The sequence below is a fragment of the Neopsephotus bourkii genome, unplaced genomic scaffold (assembly GCF_033783945.1).
Source record: "Neopsephotus bourkii isolate Nb327-2 ecotype Australia unplaced genomic scaffold, CSIRO-AGI_Nbou_v1 NB_1373, whole genome shotgun sequence".
NCBI classification, from domain to species: domain Eukaryota; kingdom Metazoa; phylum Chordata; class Aves; order Psittaciformes; family Psittacidae; genus Neopsephotus; species Neopsephotus bourkii.
The window spans coordinates 2871249-2889147 of NW_026901852.1; the positions used below are offsets into that span (position 1 = coordinate 2871249).

The following is a 17899-nucleotide window of genomic DNA, read 5'->3' on the forward strand; positions in this document are numbered from 1 at the left end:
TCTGTGGCTGTTTGGAGTCCCTGGCGAGCGCTATGGAAAGCTCTGGATGTGCTGGGGTGAGTGACAGCCCAGATGAAGTGAGGCTGCTCAACAGCGGCTTTCACGTTACCAGCTCCCCTTGCCCAAGCCCCACTGAAGGGATCTCCCTGAGCAAACCCAGCCTTTGTGGCTGAGGGACTCTCAAGCCTCCCATGGGCAGTCCCAGTGCAGCAAGGAAGATGTGCACAAGCAGCAGCCGTTGCCGTAAGTCAGGGTCTCTTCTGTCACAATGTGACTGTCCATGGCCTGAGCTGGCACTGGTTTGCCTACCACTCATCCCAGCACGGATGGAACCTGAAACAACGACAAGAAGAACGTGCTGCCTTACTCCTATTGCTGACACAGCCACAGCGACATGCAGAGCACAGGCAGCCAAGAGGTGAGTGACTGTCCCTGCTCCGAGGATTGCCCCTCTGGGCCCTGCCACCATCACTGTGGAGCTTTGGGCAGCCACTGTCACCCAGCAGCACCTCCCTCGGGGTGCACACTGTGAGTGAGCAGCAGGGGCACATCTGAGCCCCAGCACACCCGGCTGCACCCCACGGTTACCTCCTGGCACACAGAAAGCGCCATGGGCCAGCAGCTCTCCCTCCACAGCATGAGGTGAGAGCTGGAGCCCACCAGGAGAGTTGTCCTCACCCTGCACGGGGCAGGGGTTGGGGTTTCTCCCCTTGTAGCAGTCCCACAGCACTGCACCCAGCATCAAGGCAAAGAGCCAGGCCATCTGCACACGGGCACAGCAAGCATGAATGATTGCAGGCACCCGGTGCCAGCGGGGCACAGCCCAAATAGAAGGTTTGCAGATGCTGCTCAGGCAGGATTAGGCCTCCAATGTGCTAAGTCTCGGCTCTCAGTGAGCCTAATTGCTGCTGCAATAAGCCCTGGCTGGTCCTTTCCTGAACCACTCTCCCCATGACCCCCCCCATCAGACATGTTTTTTGCTGCAAAGCTTGTATTTGCCATGCAGATGTTCCCTCCCGCCCAGCAAGGGCACAACAGAGGAGGGAAGGGGCAGGAAATGTGCAGATGCTCTCCCCAGGCAGCATCCCACTGCTGTCCCCCTGCCCAGCACAGGCTGTATGCAAGGAGGCAGGCAGAGCAGCAAAGGTGGGGACAGGTGACAGCATCCCTACATGGCCACACACCCCTGAGATGGATTAGGAAACTTTCCAAATGGGGAATTACTGAGGTTTTAATAAAACCTCTGGATCATTTTCCGTGATGCTTTGGCCAGCAGATGAGACTGGAGGTGTTCCAGGAGAGCTGTCGGCGTGTCGGCGTGGGCCAGTTCAGCCCAGCCGTGAGATGAGGACCCAGCACAGCCAGGAATCAGGCAGCTGGATGGCCACGACACCCTTGTGCCTCGCTGGGGGTGCTTGTGTGGTTGGGACCACACAGCTGCTGTGGTGTGCCTCCACCGGTATGTCCCACCATGCCGTCACCTAGCCCGAGTGAGCATACAGCTGCTGCTTGTATTAACCACAAGGGATGTGGGGGCACAAGGGCCCAGCTCTGCACCTCTCAAAGCAGCAGGAGGAGCGGTAGGAGAGCACTGCACAGGCAATCCAGAGGCAGAGCACCTTTCCTGCTGGCAGGACAGCAAACACAGCACTGAAGATCCTCACATTTGAGCTATATGGAGGGGGTTTGTCACAGAATCCCAGACTGGTTTGGGTTGGAAGGGACCTTAAAGCTCATCCAGTTCCAACCCCCTGCCACAGGCAGGGACACCTTCCACTAGAACAGGTTGCTGCAAGCCCCTGTGTCCAGCCTGGCCTTGAACACTGCCAGGGATGGGGCAGCCACAGCTTCTCTGGGCACCCTGTGCCAGGGCCTCAGCACCCTCACAGGGAAGAATTTCTCCCTAATGTCTCATCTCAGTCTCCCCTCTGTCAGGTTAAAGCCATTCCCCCTTGTCCTGTCCCTACAGGCCCTTGTCAAAAGCCCCTCTCTGGCTTTCTTGTTGGCCCCTTTAGGCACTGGACACTGCTCTAAGGTCTCCCCTTAAGGAGCCTTCTCTTCTCCAGGCTGAACCAGCCCAGCTCTCTCAGCCTGTCAAACTTCCTGGGACAATGGAACAACTTTCTCCCTGTGACTTCCCTAAGAAGCTGTCTGAGTGCTCCATTTCACACCTTCTCATGACCCATCAGCTGTGGGCTGGCTCTTCAACTGGCACAAATCAATCACCTTCTGGCCACTGGACTAGACCTCTGCCCCCTTGGAATAATGACACTGTCTCAGCAGAGCCCTCCCGCCCAATGCACAAGGCTATGGAGGATCTGGCAGCCACCATGAGATGTGCCAAAGGGAGGTACAAACTACAAGGCAGAGCCTGAAAACCAAAGAGACACGATGATTTTATTTATGGATGTGTAATAAATAAGCAGTGGACGAAACAGGAAGAGCCACATTCAAAAATCCAGATCACTAAAGTGCTTTCAGACATAAACAGAGGACAGCTCTTGACATTAACACCTGGTACAGACAATTACAACATCTCTTCTTATGTCAATTCACCAAACTGTTCCATTGCGCTGGGTTCTATGGCTTGGTTTTCCAAAGGTCGGTTCTGTGCTGCATAGTGTGGCAGGAAACATTCAAGAGTGTACAAAAATCATTGCATAAACAAGAATGTCTGCACCCCCTTCTCCCAGCCACGAGTTAAGGAGGTCACACAGTGTAAACCCAGTGGTAAGGCTGCATCGGCAGGCCAGAGCCTCAGCGGGCAGGAACCGCAGCGCCTGTCGGGTTACACCGGCTTGAGGATGAACCCAACCTTGTTTCAAACCTGCTGCTCCTGGGGAGGGAAGAGCTGGTGTTCAGAGCACGGGGACTTCCACACAGTGGAAGCGCTTGGGAAAGGTGCCTGCCACCTCCTGCACCACCCTTGCACCCGTGTGTTGGAGCTCCGGTTGCATTGCTGCTCCTGGCTAGCCGGGAAGCGCTCAGAGCCCAGAGGGGAAGGGCAGCTCTTCCCTGGCAGTGGCCCATGCTGACCACCACAGCGTGCTCTCATTCTCACACTGCTCCTGGTCCCGCTGGGACACCCCTCCCACCCTCCACCCTGGCTCCGGAACAACGTGAGGGGACAAGGATGTGTGTGCCCGGTTTTGAAATGCCCTGAATTCAGAGAAAAGTTCAATTATTTAAGGAAAAAAATAATATATATAGCAATAAAGCAATAAATATTCTTATCTCAGCAGGGAGCTGGTCAGTGGTCCCTGCTGCTCAGCTCCATGGGGGGGGTCCCCATTGATGCACTGCCTCAGCACACCCCTCTTCTCGTGCTTGGCTGTCCTGGAGAGGTCGATGGCTGTGTCCTCCGAATCCTTTGCTGGGCCAAGCTTGTCAGAGCCCCTCTGGGAACTGGCCTGCTTCCCTTTGAGTTCCTCCTCCTCCTGCTGCTGCTCCGCTCGCCAGCCATCTGCCAGCTTCTCCTGGCTCTCCGCCTTCCTGCTCACCTCCATGGACTTCTTGTGCATGCCTGGCAGAGGAGAGAGCAAAGCCACAGGGGCTGGTTGCTTCTTTCTGCCCACCACTGCTCAGCATCACCTCCTGCTGCTCCCGTTTGCATCCCAAAGGAAAACTCATGCTAGCTACCAGCCTTTCCCGACCCGAAGCCCTGGAGCCTGCTCTCTTGCAGCCCAGGAGCATGGCTTGTGGCAGAGTTGGTCTGTACCTCCCCTGCAGTGGGTTGCTGTGACAGCCCATGGCAGCATGGATTTCAGGTGCCTCCTCAGTACGGGACTGTGTATGAGCAGAGGGGAGCACTTGGGTAGCACTCTCCTCAGTTTGGTGGGGAGGCTGATGACTTCCTAGGCACCCTGCAACTCCCATTCACACCTCAAACCTGTTCACTTCTGGGGCACTCACTACAAGAGAGACATTGAGGTGCTGGAGCGGGTCCAGAGAAGGGCAATGGAGCTGGTGCAGGGCCTGGAGCACAAGTGTGATGGGGAATGACTGAGGGAGGTGGAAGGGGTTAGTGTGAGAAGAGAAGGCTCAGGGGGGACCTTATTGCTCTCTACAACTGCCTGAAAGGAGGATGGAGCCAGGAGGGGACTGGGCTCTGCTCCCAAGGAACAAGGGATGGGACAAGAGGAAACGGCCTCAAGCTGCACCAGGGGAGGTTTAGGCTGGATACTGGGAACAATTCCTTCCCCAAAGGGCAGTCAGGCATTGGAACAGGCTGCCCAGGGCAGTGCTGGAGTCACCATCCCTGAAAGCGTTCACACATTGTGTAGACAAGGCCCTCAGTGCCATGGGTTAGTGGTGGCCTTGGCAGTGCTGGGGCATGGTTGGACCGGATGATCTTGAAGGGCTTTTCTAACCTAGCCAATTCTATGGTTCTATGGTTTAATGATTCCCACACTGGCTGCTACCACCAGACAGCGATACCCACCACATGCGGGCACCTCTGTGACCCTGCAGGAAAAGGTTCTCCCTTTCCCAGCTCTTCTTTGCAAGGAGGGAGTAGAAAAGCCGGGGTTCTCATCCCCCTGTGTACAGCTCATGGCTGAGACCCCGTTCATTTCTGGGAACAGACGAGGATGGCCATATGGAAGAGGAAGGGCCACTCACTCTGCAGCTCCCCCATGACCCTTCCAGCCCCAAGCTCCCACTTACCCAGCAGCCATGGGGCACAGGACCCCACCAGCCCGCTCTTGGCAGAGTTGATGATGGACTCGGGCAGAGGGATGGAGTGCCTCACCATGGCCCCGTAGAGGCCGTACTCGGCCATCACACTGCTCCGTCCCCAGCACTTCTCCCGCTTCCGCCACTTGGCTCTTCGGTTCTGAAACCAAACCTTCAGGGGTAACAGCCAGGAGAGCACGGAGGGGTGGGATTGGGAGGAGACAGCCCCGTGGCATCCAGGGCCCATAGGGCAGGGTGGGGAACGTGTGTCCAGGGCAAAGGGGCATCCGCGGGGGTGCATGGAGGGGTTGGGGTGTGCAGAGCGTGGATGTGCAGGTGGCAGCGGTGTGTGTATGGGGATTGAGGGAGGGCACACACGTGGGTGTCAGTGACAGAGGGGAGAAGGGGGGGAGAGGGAGCACACGTTACACGAGGCTGATTGTGGCACAGGAGGGTGATCCCAGCCAAAGCCACCCTACGCTCCGCCTGCCCGCAGAGCCCCTCTGCTGCTTCCAGCCTCTACAGAAAATGGGGCCCTAACGCAGTGAGTGACAATGACAGAGGGTGCTCAGGTCCCTCTCCTCACCCCCTTCCTGCGTTTGAAGGCTCACATACAACCTAGCTGCTGCCCAGACCCCCACCCAGTTCTTAAGCCAACAAGCTGCTCTGCAGTGGGACAGGGTCTTAGAATCCCAGACTGGTTTGGGTTGGAAGGGACCATAAAGCTCATCCAGTTCCAACCCCCTGCCATGGGCAGGGACACCTTCCACTAGACCAGGTTGCTCCAACCTGGCCTTGAACACTGCCAGGGATCAGGCCCTAAAATGCTGTATGTGCCCCAGAGGGACAAGCTAATGAGGAAGCCAATGGGACACAGCTTGGCTCCTGAATCGCTCCCAGCTCCTGCTTGAGTTGGGTCTCTGGAGGACAGAGCCGAGCTGCCGCACTGATCAGTGGCTGGGGACAGCTCAGTCATAGAACCATTGAATCAACCAAGTCAGAAAAGACCTTTAGGTTTATCAAGTCCAACCAGTCCCCTCGTTCTGCATTTCCATTTGGAGCCTGTTCAATGCCGGGGTGGAAGCTGAGTCCCGCCCCCAGTGCCCTGCAGCATTTCAGTGCCACCACGTTCCCACCACCTGCACTCTCTGGCCAAAGGGAAGAGAGCCCATGGACCCCAATGGGAGAGAAAATCATTGCAGGCGTCTACCTGTATCCTGTCCTCTGGCAGCTCTGTCTTCACAGCCAGCATCTCCCGGGCATAGACGTCAGGGTAGTGAGCTTCGTTGAAAGCCTTCTCCAGCTCCTCCAGCTGGTGAGCTGTGAACACCGTCCTGCCGAGAGGAGAGAGCACCCTGTGACATAGACCAGACCTGACTGCAGCCCCTTCCCACTGGAGCTTTATAGAGTCACAGACTGGTTTGGGTTGGAAGGGACCTTAAAGCTCATCCAGTTCCAACCCCCTGCCATGCGCAGGGACACCTTCCACTAGAGCAGGTTGCTCCAAGCCCCTGTGTCCAAACTGGCCTTGAACACTGCCAGGGATGGGGCAGCCACAGCTTCTCTGGGCACCCTGTGCCAGCGCCTCAGCACCCTCACAGGGAAGAATTTCTTCCTAATGTCTCATCTCAGTCTCCCCTCTGTCAGGTTAAAGCCATTCCCCCTTGTCCTGTCCCTACAGGCCCTTGTCAAAAGCCCCTCTCTGGCTTTCTTGTTGGCCCCTTTAGGCACTGGAGCTGCTCTAAGGTCTCCCCTTAAGGAGCCTTCTCTTCTCCAGGCTGACCCAGCCCAGCTCTCTCAGCCTGGCTCCAGAGCAGAGGCGCTCCAGCCCTCAGAGCATCTCCGTGGTCTCCTCTGGACTCACTCAAGCAGATCCACAGGCTCACCACAAAGATCATTTTCACCCTGAAAATCCCCTCCCAGCGGCAGCCCTTCTCTTTCCCCCTCTGGGGACATGGACGATCTTTCAGGTCCCTTCCAACCCAATCCATTCTGTGGTTCTATGCCCCCCACTGCCCCAGCCAGGGGTACCAGGAGGAGGCTGCTGGCAGCAGCGAGGAGGTGCGAACAGGGACAGCTCTACCTGTGCCGGCGTTTCTTCCTCTTGATCTGGGAGGTGGACATCTTCAGCTCGCTGCCGTCCCCGCACAGGCTGTCCTCATCTGCCCGCAGCATGCAGGAGGGGAAGAGTCAATTCCCGTCGGGAGCAGGGGGACAGAACCCAGCTCCCAATACACGAAGAGAGAGCGGGGCCGGGGCTCCCCGTCCGTCCCCCCCCCCCACCCCAGCACCCTGCCGCGGCACTGCTACCGGCATCGCGGGCAGGGGTCGGGGAGGAGCGGGCGGTCCCTGTGCGAGGTCGCGCTCACGGCCACCCCCGGCCCCGCTCACCGGAGATGTTCTCCTTGTGCCGGCGGGCGGCGGGCGGCGGCCCCGGGGCCGGGCGGGGGCCGCGGGCGGGCAGCAGCGGCAGCGGGGCCGGCAGCAGGCGCGGGGCTCCGGGGGCCCCCAGCCCGCAGAGCAGCCCCAGCCCCAGCCCCAGCGCCCCGCTGCCCTCGTAGCCAGCGGCGGGGAGCGGCCCGGGGGGCGGCTGCAGCTCGGCCTCCAGCCCCAGCAGGTCGGTGATGGCGAAGCCCTTGGCCCGCAGCCCCGCGCCGCCCGGTCGCGCTGCCGGTGCCGCCACCGGTACGGTCCCCGCCGCCGCGCGTCCCCCCGACGGCTCCGTCCGCCCTGGCATCGCCACCGCCGCCGCCTCCTCCTGGCCCGGCCCGGAGCGGGCACCGCCGCCCGCAGCCCTTTTTATGGTCCCGCCGCCGGCCCCGTCTCCAATCACGCCTCGGGGCGGCGGGAGGAGCGGGGGAAGCGCTCCCAATCCCCAGATTAACGGCTCCCGGTCCCATCCCCCGCGGCGTCCCTCCCTCCGCTCCCCGCAGCCCCCGCCCCTCGGTTCTGCCCATCCCCTCCTCGGGTCCCTTCCTTCGGTCCCCCTCAGCCCCCCCTTTCCCCGCTCCCGGTCACCCAAATCCCCTCCCTCACAACCCCTTGGTCCTGTCCGTCCCCCCATTTCTGCTCCCAGGACCCCCCCGTTATGTCCCCGTGTCCCCTCTTCCAGGGATCCCAGCCCACACCATGGTCCCTCAGCCCCACATCCCAGACGGGGCATCCTACCTGACCACTGTCCCTCCACTCAGCACCCCAGGGATGGGGACAGGGACAGGGATGGCCAGGGCTGTGGGACAGGACCCTCCCTGACCCCAAGTGTCCTGCTACCGGGGATGGGGCCATCTCCAGGTGCCTTGGCCCCTGTCCTCCCTTTAGCTCCCAGATTCTTGCACCTGGGCTGCAATTTATTCCACCCTTCCCTTCATCTGGTGATGGAAAACGATTTACAACCGGCTTACACAGGCTGCCTGATCCGGGCCTTCACTGGACGGTCAGATTAAGCGAGGGTCCTTCTGATAAAGATAATTACAAGGGGACTCCGCATTAACTTTGTGTTATTAAAGGAAGACCCAAATCTCCCCTCGCAAGCTGTTCCCGGGATTAGCAGAACAATAACTTTCATTTAGGATAATTGCCGTGGCCGGCGCTGGGGGCTGCCGGAGGGGGGGACACACACACACACACAGACCCTCTGGGCCACCACTCACCAGGATGTGGGGGTACCATTCCCAAACCCACCCCCCATCTGCTTTGGGATGCAGGGATGCTGAGGGCACCCCCACCCAAGGCTGTGCCCTAGGCTCAGGACAGGGCACCCAGCATCCCTTTGGGCACCTTCACTCCTCCAGTGTGGTTTTGCCACAGTTCTGCTGGAATCGGGGACTTTCACTGCTGGGCAGGGAGGATCTGCGCTGCTGCAGTAATTAGAAGCCATAATCCGGCCACCACCCACAACAAATTTCCTGTTCCCCGCAGATATTAGTGGATAAACCCCTAATTTTTGATGTTTGTCCCAGAATCAGCTTGATTTCAGCAGTTTACGTTCGGGCTGAGCTGTTGGGAGAGATGATGAAGCCTTAAATATGCATATGGCCTAGGCATTTGGAAAGTTTGGGGATAAAGCGCCTATAATTGCTCCTAATCAGTTTATGAAACATAAAAGCTCAAACCCAAGAGAAAGCCGATAGATGCAGAAATGGAAGGAGCGATTAAATCTGGAGGTGGCCTGGATACGGCGCTGCGGCCGGGACTGGAGGGGACCGGGGATGTGGGACACGAATACCTGCTGCCACCATCAGCTCCCCTGGGCACCGTGGAGAGGGGCATCTCCAGCGGCCCTTTGGACAATAAATCAGTTAAAGGATATCTTGATATATGCTCATCCAATAGGATTAGCTGGGATTAGACTAATCAGTAAATGTTTCTCTGCTCATTATTTTCCAGGGAAGATTTTCAGCTGATTCTCCAACGCTGGAAGATTATTAATCGCTTAAAGAGCAGAACATCAAACATCACCCCTTGCTCTAATTTCCCTGGGGTTCATCCCCACACACAGCACCCAAGTCCTCCATGGGCTCCAGCCATGGTGATCAGAGGATACAGCACCCTAGCCCTGGTGTCCCAGGCATGGGTGCTACCCACGGCTGATGCTGGAGTACCCCTGTCCCCTGCACTGGGCAGGACTGGGGGCACAGGGAGGTGGGACCATCCCTGAGGTGTCCCTATGGATGCTCCAGTGCCACCTCAAACACGCTCCATGCCCTGCAGCACCCTATGGGATGCATCACGAGGGCACACAGGATGAGGTGGGTACCTAGGGTTGTCCCCTTCAGGCACTGGGGACAAGCCTGGTGCATCCTCGGAGGTCTACAAATAGGTGCTGTGTTTTGGCAGATCCTCTTCAGCCAGTGATGGGCTCTGAGCCCATCAGTGGCTGGTGGGGTTTTGGGACCCCATCTCTGCAGGGATATGAAGCTTGGGGAAACCCCAGAAGGATGTACACTTGCCTCGCAACCACCTGCTGTAGCAACAACCGGGGGGTAGCAAGGAGAAGGTATCGAAGGGCCTGGTTTAGGGGATTAGTAATGGGATAAGACAGCTTTCACCTCCCTGGTTTAGATATGAATCAGGTCAATAATAAAGGACCATCTGACAGTTTCAGGCAGCCCAGGGTGGAAAAGGCTCCCACCCGTTGGACCTGCACCAGTCACAGCCCAGGGCTCCCTGCTTCTTTGTGCCACATCAGCTCCTGGCACGGGAGCAAGCAGGAGCCTGGTCCCCAGGAATGATGCTGAAACCGTATCCCTTGAGTGCCTGCTCTGCAGGGAAGCTGCTTGTGGCCGTGGTGGACCCTGCACTGGGTGTAGGGTGGCACAGGAGTGGGGTGCAGTGACACACCAGGGGTGGGAGCCTGGGGGGGAAGGTCCCTGCCCTCATGGACAGAAGGAAAAGGGCTTTTCTGTTGCCTCCTCCATGTCCTCCGGGGAGCACAAGGAGGGATGGGACTTGTGAAAAGGCTGCCTGTGACACAGGGGTGATAGGGAACTGAGAAACAGCCCATCACTAGGGAAGGCAGCAAAGGGCAGTGTGTGTGTGTGCAGCAAGGAATATCCCGATCTCACAAGGCTAAATCCTCACCTCTGAGTTCCAGGTGGATTTCTTCTTCTCAGTGCAGGCAATGGGATGTTTCTCAGGGCTGAGTGATGGATTATGTGGCCAGTTAGGAGGAGGTAGATACAATGGCCAAATACCCCCCATTTTGGGGTGATGGATTTGCAGGGCCAGGTTAAAGGAATGAGGAAACCTGTGCTCTCAGCACTGCCAGCCTATGGGAAGTGCTTTGTGTCAAGGTGGAGTTTACACGGGTGAAGGAAGGGGTACAGCCACAGTTGGCTACACACTGCTTAGTGCTGTAGCATCGCTGACTGCAAGTGCCTGGGCCACCCTAATATGGCACTTGGGGGGGTGTGTGTGCCTTTCCATGTCCCAATCCACATGGCCCAGCGACATCCCTCCTAATTCCCCCGCACAGCTTTCTGTCTTAAGGCATTTGCCTTTGATTAAACCCAGAAGAGCAGTCACCGTTTAAGTGGAGTTTAAGAGCAACCCCAGTGCCGATCGATGCGCAGGCCGCTCGCATCTGGAGTGCTGCAGATCTAATCAAAGTGCTGGGAAGTGCCGCACGCAGCCAGCTGGTGCAGCGCCTGCAGCACGGGCCCCTCAGTAACACCCGGCCAAACACAGGGCAAAACAAGGGACCAGAGAGGTGATGCACCTACAGCCTCGGCTGGCAATCGGTGAGCAAGCGGGACTCATCCCCTGTACCATCCTATAGGGGATGTAACCCATGGAAAACCCTCCTAGGGAGGAGACTGGGGTTTGCTCAGAGGCTTAAACCTTTAGGTGATATATGGGAATGTGAGGGATGGGTATTCAGGAAGAAATCCAAGCAGATCAGGCACAAGAGCCCTAACTCTGATTTCTGGCTGCTCCTTCCACTGGTGCTTTCTGTTCTACTCCACTTTGTTGTTGCTCTCTAGCCCTGTTTACCTGCCCATCTCACATCCCCATGGACAACCCCCTCCTGCCCTCCCTGGGGATGCTCATAGGTCCTGGGCAAACCCCAGCCTTCCCCAAAACAGGGATGGGACCCTGCTCTCCTTGGTGCTCATTCACAGCTCATTAAAGCTGATTGAAACCATGACCAGAGCTGAGTCTCTCTATGTGGGTGCTTGGAAGTCCCGGGCACACGGCACAGCTCAGCTGGGAATATCCAACTGCAAGGAGCCCCAAACTAGCCGATGGACTGTCCACTCCAATTAGCCCCACAAAGGAGCTATTATTCCTCGGCACTATGCTTGTCTGATTACTTTATCTTATTATTTTTTGATCATTCCTCCAAAATGTGCTAATTAAACAGAAATCATCAAGTCAATTAGAGAAACACTCATTAAAGCGGAAAAGAAAAGAAACTATCAGCAGAAGAAAAACGGCTGTGAGGCTCCCAAGCAGACACAATAGCTGCCACATTCATTCAATCAGCATCTCCCCAAAGAGGGGTGGACATTGTCCCGCTCTGGTGAGCGCCCTGGAAATGAAACTTCCCAAGTGATGGAGTCAGATTTCCTTCTCTTTTTTACAATGGAAAACCAGCATTTCACTGCCACCTCGGGGTTTTTTACATTTGGGAGAGTGAGGATTTCTGACCCCATGAAGGTCTCAACCCAAGGACAATGAACCCTCCCTGGAAGAGGGGATTTTGACCTGAACCTAGGTTCTTAACTTCCAGATGGGAAGATTGTCTGCCACTTCCTTCATTCAGATGTTTGGCCTTCCATCACATAACGGCATAACGTGAAAGTAAGTTAAAGCCCAGCCAAGTCTTTCACACTGTCTCCACTGCCATCCACAGTGTCAGCATTTGCCATCGAGATGCAGAGGCCTGGGGGAGCTTTGCTTTGCTTTTAGCCTGGATGCAGCGGTGATGGGAAGGGACCATGGCCAGGCAGCAGGACAGGGGCAGAGCTGAGGGCCAAACCTTCCTGGATCCTAGGGCAGGCTTCTCACACAGGTCCATCGCCATTGCTGCTGCTCTGCACCCACCCTGGTGTCCCATCATCAAATAGCCCCGTCTGTGTCACACACACCAGTTGCTTCCATGGGAAACCGAGGCTTGGCTGGACCTCAGATCCCTGGCAGCATGCTGGAGAATGGGGCATACCTCACCCCTGAGAGCCACAGCTACAGCTTGTGCCTGCAAGGGGTGTGTGAAAAGCTCAGGGACAACTGGGTCAGATTGGAAGCCACTGCTCCCAGGAAGTAAAGGAGTGATGGAGAAGTACTCAGAGGCTGCAAACAGTTTATCTCTGTTGGGGGTAGAGAAAGGGGGATTTCACTTATTCCAACCCCAAAGTGGCAGAGGGTCCCGCTCAGCTCTGGGTGAAGGTGTTGTGTAGCCTTTGCCTTTCCAAACCAGTTCAGCCATGCCTAATTGCAGGCGCTGTGCTATGAGACCTGACAGAACTCCTTCTCCTTTAATTAATCTCCAAGTTTGCTATCTGAGTGCTGTACCATATGGTATTGATTTTTCAGCTCGGTATGGCAGCACTTGCCATGCAAGAAGCTAACCTAATTAAAACAGAGGACACCACGCATGCAGGAGGCTACTCTCACTCTTCCCTTCCACAGTGCTTCCTAGAGCGGCTCTTCTGAGTGCAAACAGGTCCCAACGGGTCCCCCCATCAAGGACTAGACCCCCAGAGACATCAATCAGGATCTTTTAGTTAAAGACACTGCTACATGGCTGTCTCGCAGAGCCCACTTGGCATTATACAAGCAAATGCCTCTTTACCAAAGCAATCTTGTCCCAAAGAGACATGCATCACAGAACACTAACATCAAATATAGCCCCGTGCATGGGTCCTCCTCACATGAATAGAAGCCTATGTGCTCAACCACCTCATCCTCAAAGACCATCACGTTATCTGGGGGCAGAAATACAGGTAAAATGTGTACAATTAAAGTTTCTTCTATAGTAAAGGTCAAATTTGAGCCCAGAGGACACAGAGCTACAATTGAGCACAGCCTTCCTACCAGCTCCTGGTCTTTGCTTTTGACAGGACTCCTCAAACACAGTCAAGGGGGACCTCGATGCCAAAAGGGAACACAGTATCCAAACCAAACAGACTGAATGCAGTTACTTCATCACCTCAAATAAGCACTTACAATATTGGAATTGTCACACTCTGCAGAAAAAAGGAGGAAAGGGGTTAAGAGGAAGAAGTAAACCTCTCCTTTGTGGGATCATTGTCTGCAGTCTTCCCATTTGGGCTGAGGTTTTGCTGGATTTTGAAGGTGGAATAAAGGTATTTTCTTCCTACTTGGAAATGGCAGTAAAGGTCCTTGTTTCCTCTTGCTCAGTACCTAGAGAGGTCCCAGTTTCACTGGGGAAGAGCTGCCTGATTATCAATGTCCTTCCACACCCCTTATGCAGCTCAAAGCACTCTGCAGCCTCCTGGGAGGAGAACACATGGAGGCAGCAGCAGAAAACCTGGGCAGTACCTTTCCCTCTGCTGTTGTCACCACTAACCCATGGCACTGAGGGCCTCCTCTATGTGGTCTGTGAACACTTTCAGGGACGGTGACTCCAGCACTGCCCTGTGCAGCCTGTTCCAATGCCTGGCTGCCCGCTGGGGAAGGAATTGTTCCCAATATCCAGCCTAAACCTCCCCTGGTGCAGCTTGAGGCTGTTTCCTCTTGTCCCATCCCTTGTTCCTTGGGAGCAGAGCCCAGCCCCCTCCTGGCTCCATCCTCCTTTCAGGCAGTTGTAGAGAGCAATAAGGTCCCCCCTGAGCCTTCTCTTCTCCAGACTGAACCCCCCCAGGTCCCTCAGTGGTTCCCCATCACACTGTGCTCCAGGCCCTGCACCAGCTCCGTTGCCCTTCTCTGGACCTGCTCCAGCACCTCAATGTCTCTCTTGTAGTGAGGGGCCAAGAACTTGTGAGCAAGTTATTCCTGCATCTCCCCTCCTATCCCTCTCTTTCTAGATGACCCCTGCTTCATTTCCTTAGCTATCAAGGGGAGCTGTAAGGAAGAGTCCCGTGGCCCTGCCTGGCAGCTGAGTGCTCATTTCTTTGGCAGAGGAGATGCTGGGGCTGGGGGAAGCCCTGTGAGCACACGGGGCTGAGCAGTGGCCAGGGCAGGCTGCGGGGCAGCCATCCCCAGGGGCAATGAGAAAAGAGGCGATTAGCCAGCCCCTCAGCAGCACAGCAGGAGCGGCTCACGGGGAAAGCAAAGCCGAGCCCTGGTGGTAATGACATTTTTCCACATGGGTAAATGCATTGATCTGTGACAAACAACACCAGGCTGTGCCTCTGCCCCTGCTGCAGAGGAGGAGGGATGGGACAGCTTCCCCATGCAAGGTGTTGGAGGCAGAAGTCTCCCAGCTTCCCTGTGAGAAGATGGGTGTACGTGGAGGATGGGGCACTAAGGATGTGCCTCTGGACCCTGCTGAAGCCATTGCCCACATCTTGTCCAAGGGCAGGCTCTTCCCAATAGGTGCCATGAGCTCCAAGTCAGTGCAGGGAAACCTCATGTGCAGTCCCAGCCATCGGGAAGCTCTGCAGAGCAGGAAAACAGTGTGCAGAGCACTCAGTCAAAGCTTGATAACAGAGCTACCCTGGAGTCAGACACCCCTTCACTGAGGTTAAACAGTGACAATGAAATCTGCTTCTGCCCCCGATACCCTAACTCATCCCTGTAGCCTTAGATACCTTATACCCATCCACCGCAGGGCTGTACCTGCAGGCTGGCCCCATGCTTGTAGAACACCTAATGGAAGAGAGAACTCACATAACACTCCAGCCTGGGGTGTCTCTTCCAGGGCAATTCCTCTGGGAAAAGCCCAAGCCACCTAAAGGCTGAACCTTGGCAGACCTGGACCTCTGCTTTGCTGGGAGCAGTTCTGAAACCAGCCAGGTGACCACATAAATACCACTGTTCAGACAGAAGTGGTGGGATGTCCCAGGGACACCACACATCCCATGCACTGGGCATCATGTGTGTCTGAGAAGAAATACATAGGAGTGTATCATTAGTGTCTTGTCATTGAGTGGACAAAGTGGTTTAGGAGAGCACAGGGCAAGGCACGCATCCTGCCCAAAGAGCTTAACTTCTAAGCTTTAATCAGAAGAATTAGGGCTTTACTTTGGCTCTAATTTAATCAGAATGAACAGTGGCCGTGCCATTTCGTGGGCAGGGTGCTATCAGTTCAGGGCATTCCCTCCCGCCTGGCATTCACCAGGATGGTAACCAGGGGCTCACTGCTGGTGATGGGCACTGTCCTGATGGCCAAGTTCATCCTGTGGGCTCTGGGGGAGCTGCCAGGCCTGGCCTTGCCCTCCCATTGTAGGCTTAGCTCTAGGTGGGACCCCACAGGTACTGGAAACACGTGCGTGCATCCGATGGCAGCTCCGGCAGGTCTCCTCCATCTCTGCTCACTCAGCACTCTCCTTTGGGCTGGAGCCATCACGAAATGGCCCTTGATGGTGGTTTTATTGCCAGCTGGACTCTAGCCTAGGACCTGGGTTAGCCCAGCTTCCAGCACCCCCGTGGCTGCATGGCTGTGCCCTTGGTGTGGAGGAGTCAGACCAGGTCTCCTGGCAGCAACAGTGAGCATGAGAGAATGAGATTTGTTGCCTGCATGGCTGGTCTCTGCACTCACAACATGGGACTGCAGATGCCTTGGCAGGCCAGGACTTGTGCATGGGGAAAGGACATGGGGCTAAATCCAGGGTAGGCACCACTTTTCCCCCCAGCTCAGCACCTGCCTCCCCACCACATCGCCATGGGGTCGCTTTTCCTTCCTTTTTAACTACAAAATGCCACATTTCATCTGGCAAGCCCAAGTTCAAGGCAGAGATCCCCAAATCGTGTCTGGTTAAAGCAAACCACCCTGTCCTTCTGAGGTGAGCTGCAATGGTTGGAGGACTTCTGCTATTCACTTCTCTCCATCCTCTTCTTTTTGACACTCTCTTCTATTTGCTTTTGCACAGAAACAAGTGCATCCCTCATCGCCCTGGTCCCTGCCACTCTCCTCCCTGCTCAGAGCAAATTCTCAGCTGTGGCAGCATACAAATCCCAGGCATAGGCATTGGATGTGACCCCCATAGAATAGTTAGGGTTGGAAAGGACCTTAGGATCATCCAGTTCCAACCCCTTGCTATGGGCAGGGATGCTCCACAGCAGACCCAAGGCTCTGTCCAACCTGGCCTTGAACAGTGTCAGGGATAGAACATCCCAGCACCTCACTCATCCTTGCTGTGTTTCCAGCCCCAAAAGTAGCTGGGATCTTCCTGAGCAAAGACCTGTGTGAGAAAACAGAGGGGGGAAAAGAAAAGCCCAGGCCATATTTGTAAATAACACCAAAAAGCTGTAAGTATGCGGTTGTCCTGCTTGTTCTTACTGCCTGGGATCAGCCTGATTATTCAGGGATTCATTTTTATTTCTGAGTTTTATTTTTTTTCTCATTTAACAGCTGCACATTAATAAAAACTCCATTTATTGGAGGATTTGGCTGGGATTGCTATAATAAAATAGAAGGATTTGTGCCGGGCACTAAAAGAACTCTCTGCAAAAAAGTAGTGTTTTTCCAGTGATTAGGAGCACTGGAACATATTGTTTTGCTGTGCAGCCCCGTCACTGCTGAGGACGGTGACAGATGTCTTGTGTTAATGTTCAATGATTAAATGCCATTTCTGAAGCCACTCCCTAGCTGTGCAGCACCGTGCTGCTTCACCCGCACAATCTGCCTTCAATCTGTTCCCTGCGCTGCGAGCATCCCGCCTCGCTCACTGTCAAGAAGCCCCATCACCACCCCGGCTGTGTTGTGATGGCCGGTGTCTGGGTATCAGCCTTTCAGCCACCCTGTAAGGACCAGACCGACCATGGCTGCACCTCAGAGATGCGGGATGCGGCCAGTGGAAGCAGACAGACAAGTACATCCCTTGGGCTTCTCATCCTGTTGCCGTGTCCTTCACCTGCACCGTTAGTGAGGACACGTTTGGTGGGAAGCATGAGGCTAGCCCAAGATGTCACTGTCATAGAATCATAGAATCATAGAATAGTTAGGGTTGGAAAGGACCTTAAGATCATCAAGTTCCAACCTCCCTGCCATGGGCAGGGACACCTCGCTCTAAACCATATCACCCAAGGCCTCATCCAACCTGGCCTTGAACACTGCCAGGGATGGAACATTCACAACCTCCCTGGGCAACCTATTCCAGTGCCTCACCACCCTAACAGGAGCTCTACCCACTGCTCTGCTATAAAAGGTGACATGTTCCTGCACAGTTGCCTCTCTTCTATCCACAGGCCACTCCGTGTGTCAGCAGTGGCTTCCTTGATTTCATTTTTGAGCACTGTCTTTGAGCAAGCCAAAGAGCATTCCAATCATAGATGTCTACCTACCCATGCCCAGCTGCACTGGGGGCTCCACAAGCCTTCTAGCACGGGTTTACTTGCTTCCCAATGTTCCCAGCCCACCTCCTTTTATTCCCTTTATCCTGCTAAACCACTAGAGCCCACAGTCCCCATGCTTCTCTGCCCAAGAACCAGGTAGGTAGCTCAAATCTGGGGAAAATGAGTCTCTGCCCAGGAGGAGGAGAGATGGAAACAGCTCACTGCTGTCCACATGAGATTTAGCAAACAGTGATGCTCCTCTTCAAACAGCCTGCTCTGGCCTTGGCAAACATACACAGGGATCCTTGATCAGCACATCTGTATC

At 55.5% G+C, this 17899-nt stretch overlaps 1 protein-coding gene across 2 annotated transcripts; it reads right to left on the reverse strand.

Moving 5' to 3' along the window:
* Positions 1 to 3002: 3002 nt before the first annotated feature.
* On the reverse strand, positions 3003 to 7632 carry VSX1 (visual system homeobox 1). 2 transcript variants are annotated; one of them, XM_061367143.1, is made up of 5 exons: positions 7066 to 7632; positions 6758 to 6836; positions 5885 to 6008; positions 4666 to 4834; positions 3003 to 3523 (listed from the first exon to the last, which is right to left on the reverse strand). In XM_061367143.1, the coding sequence occupies exons 1-5, from the start codon at positions 7409 to 7411 to the stop codon at positions 3231 to 3233; spliced, it is 1011 nt and encodes a 336-aa protein (XP_061223127.1). In that variant the 5' UTR covers positions 7412 to 7632; the 3' UTR covers positions 3003 to 3230. The 2 variants fall into 2 exon arrangements, with proteins under 2 accessions (XP_061223127.1, XP_061223126.1); XM_061367142.1 differs by having other exon boundaries at positions 4666 to 4846; positions 7066 to 7631.
* Positions 7633 to 17899: the final 10267 nt, after the last annotated feature.

Coding starts and splice junctions, on each gene's coding strand:
- VSX1 (XM_061367142.1), bottom strand. CDS start 7,411: ATGCCAGGGCGGACGGAGCCGTCGGGGGGACGCGCGGCGGCGGGGACC. Junction 6,837..7,065: donor GCACAAGGAGAACATCTCCG/GTGAGCGGGGCC, acceptor TGCTGCGGGCAG/ATGAGGACAGCCTGTGCGGG. Junction 4,847..5,884: donor TGCCAGAGGACAGGATACAG/GTAGACGCCTGC, acceptor TTACCCCTGAAG/GTTTGGTTTCAGAACCGAAG.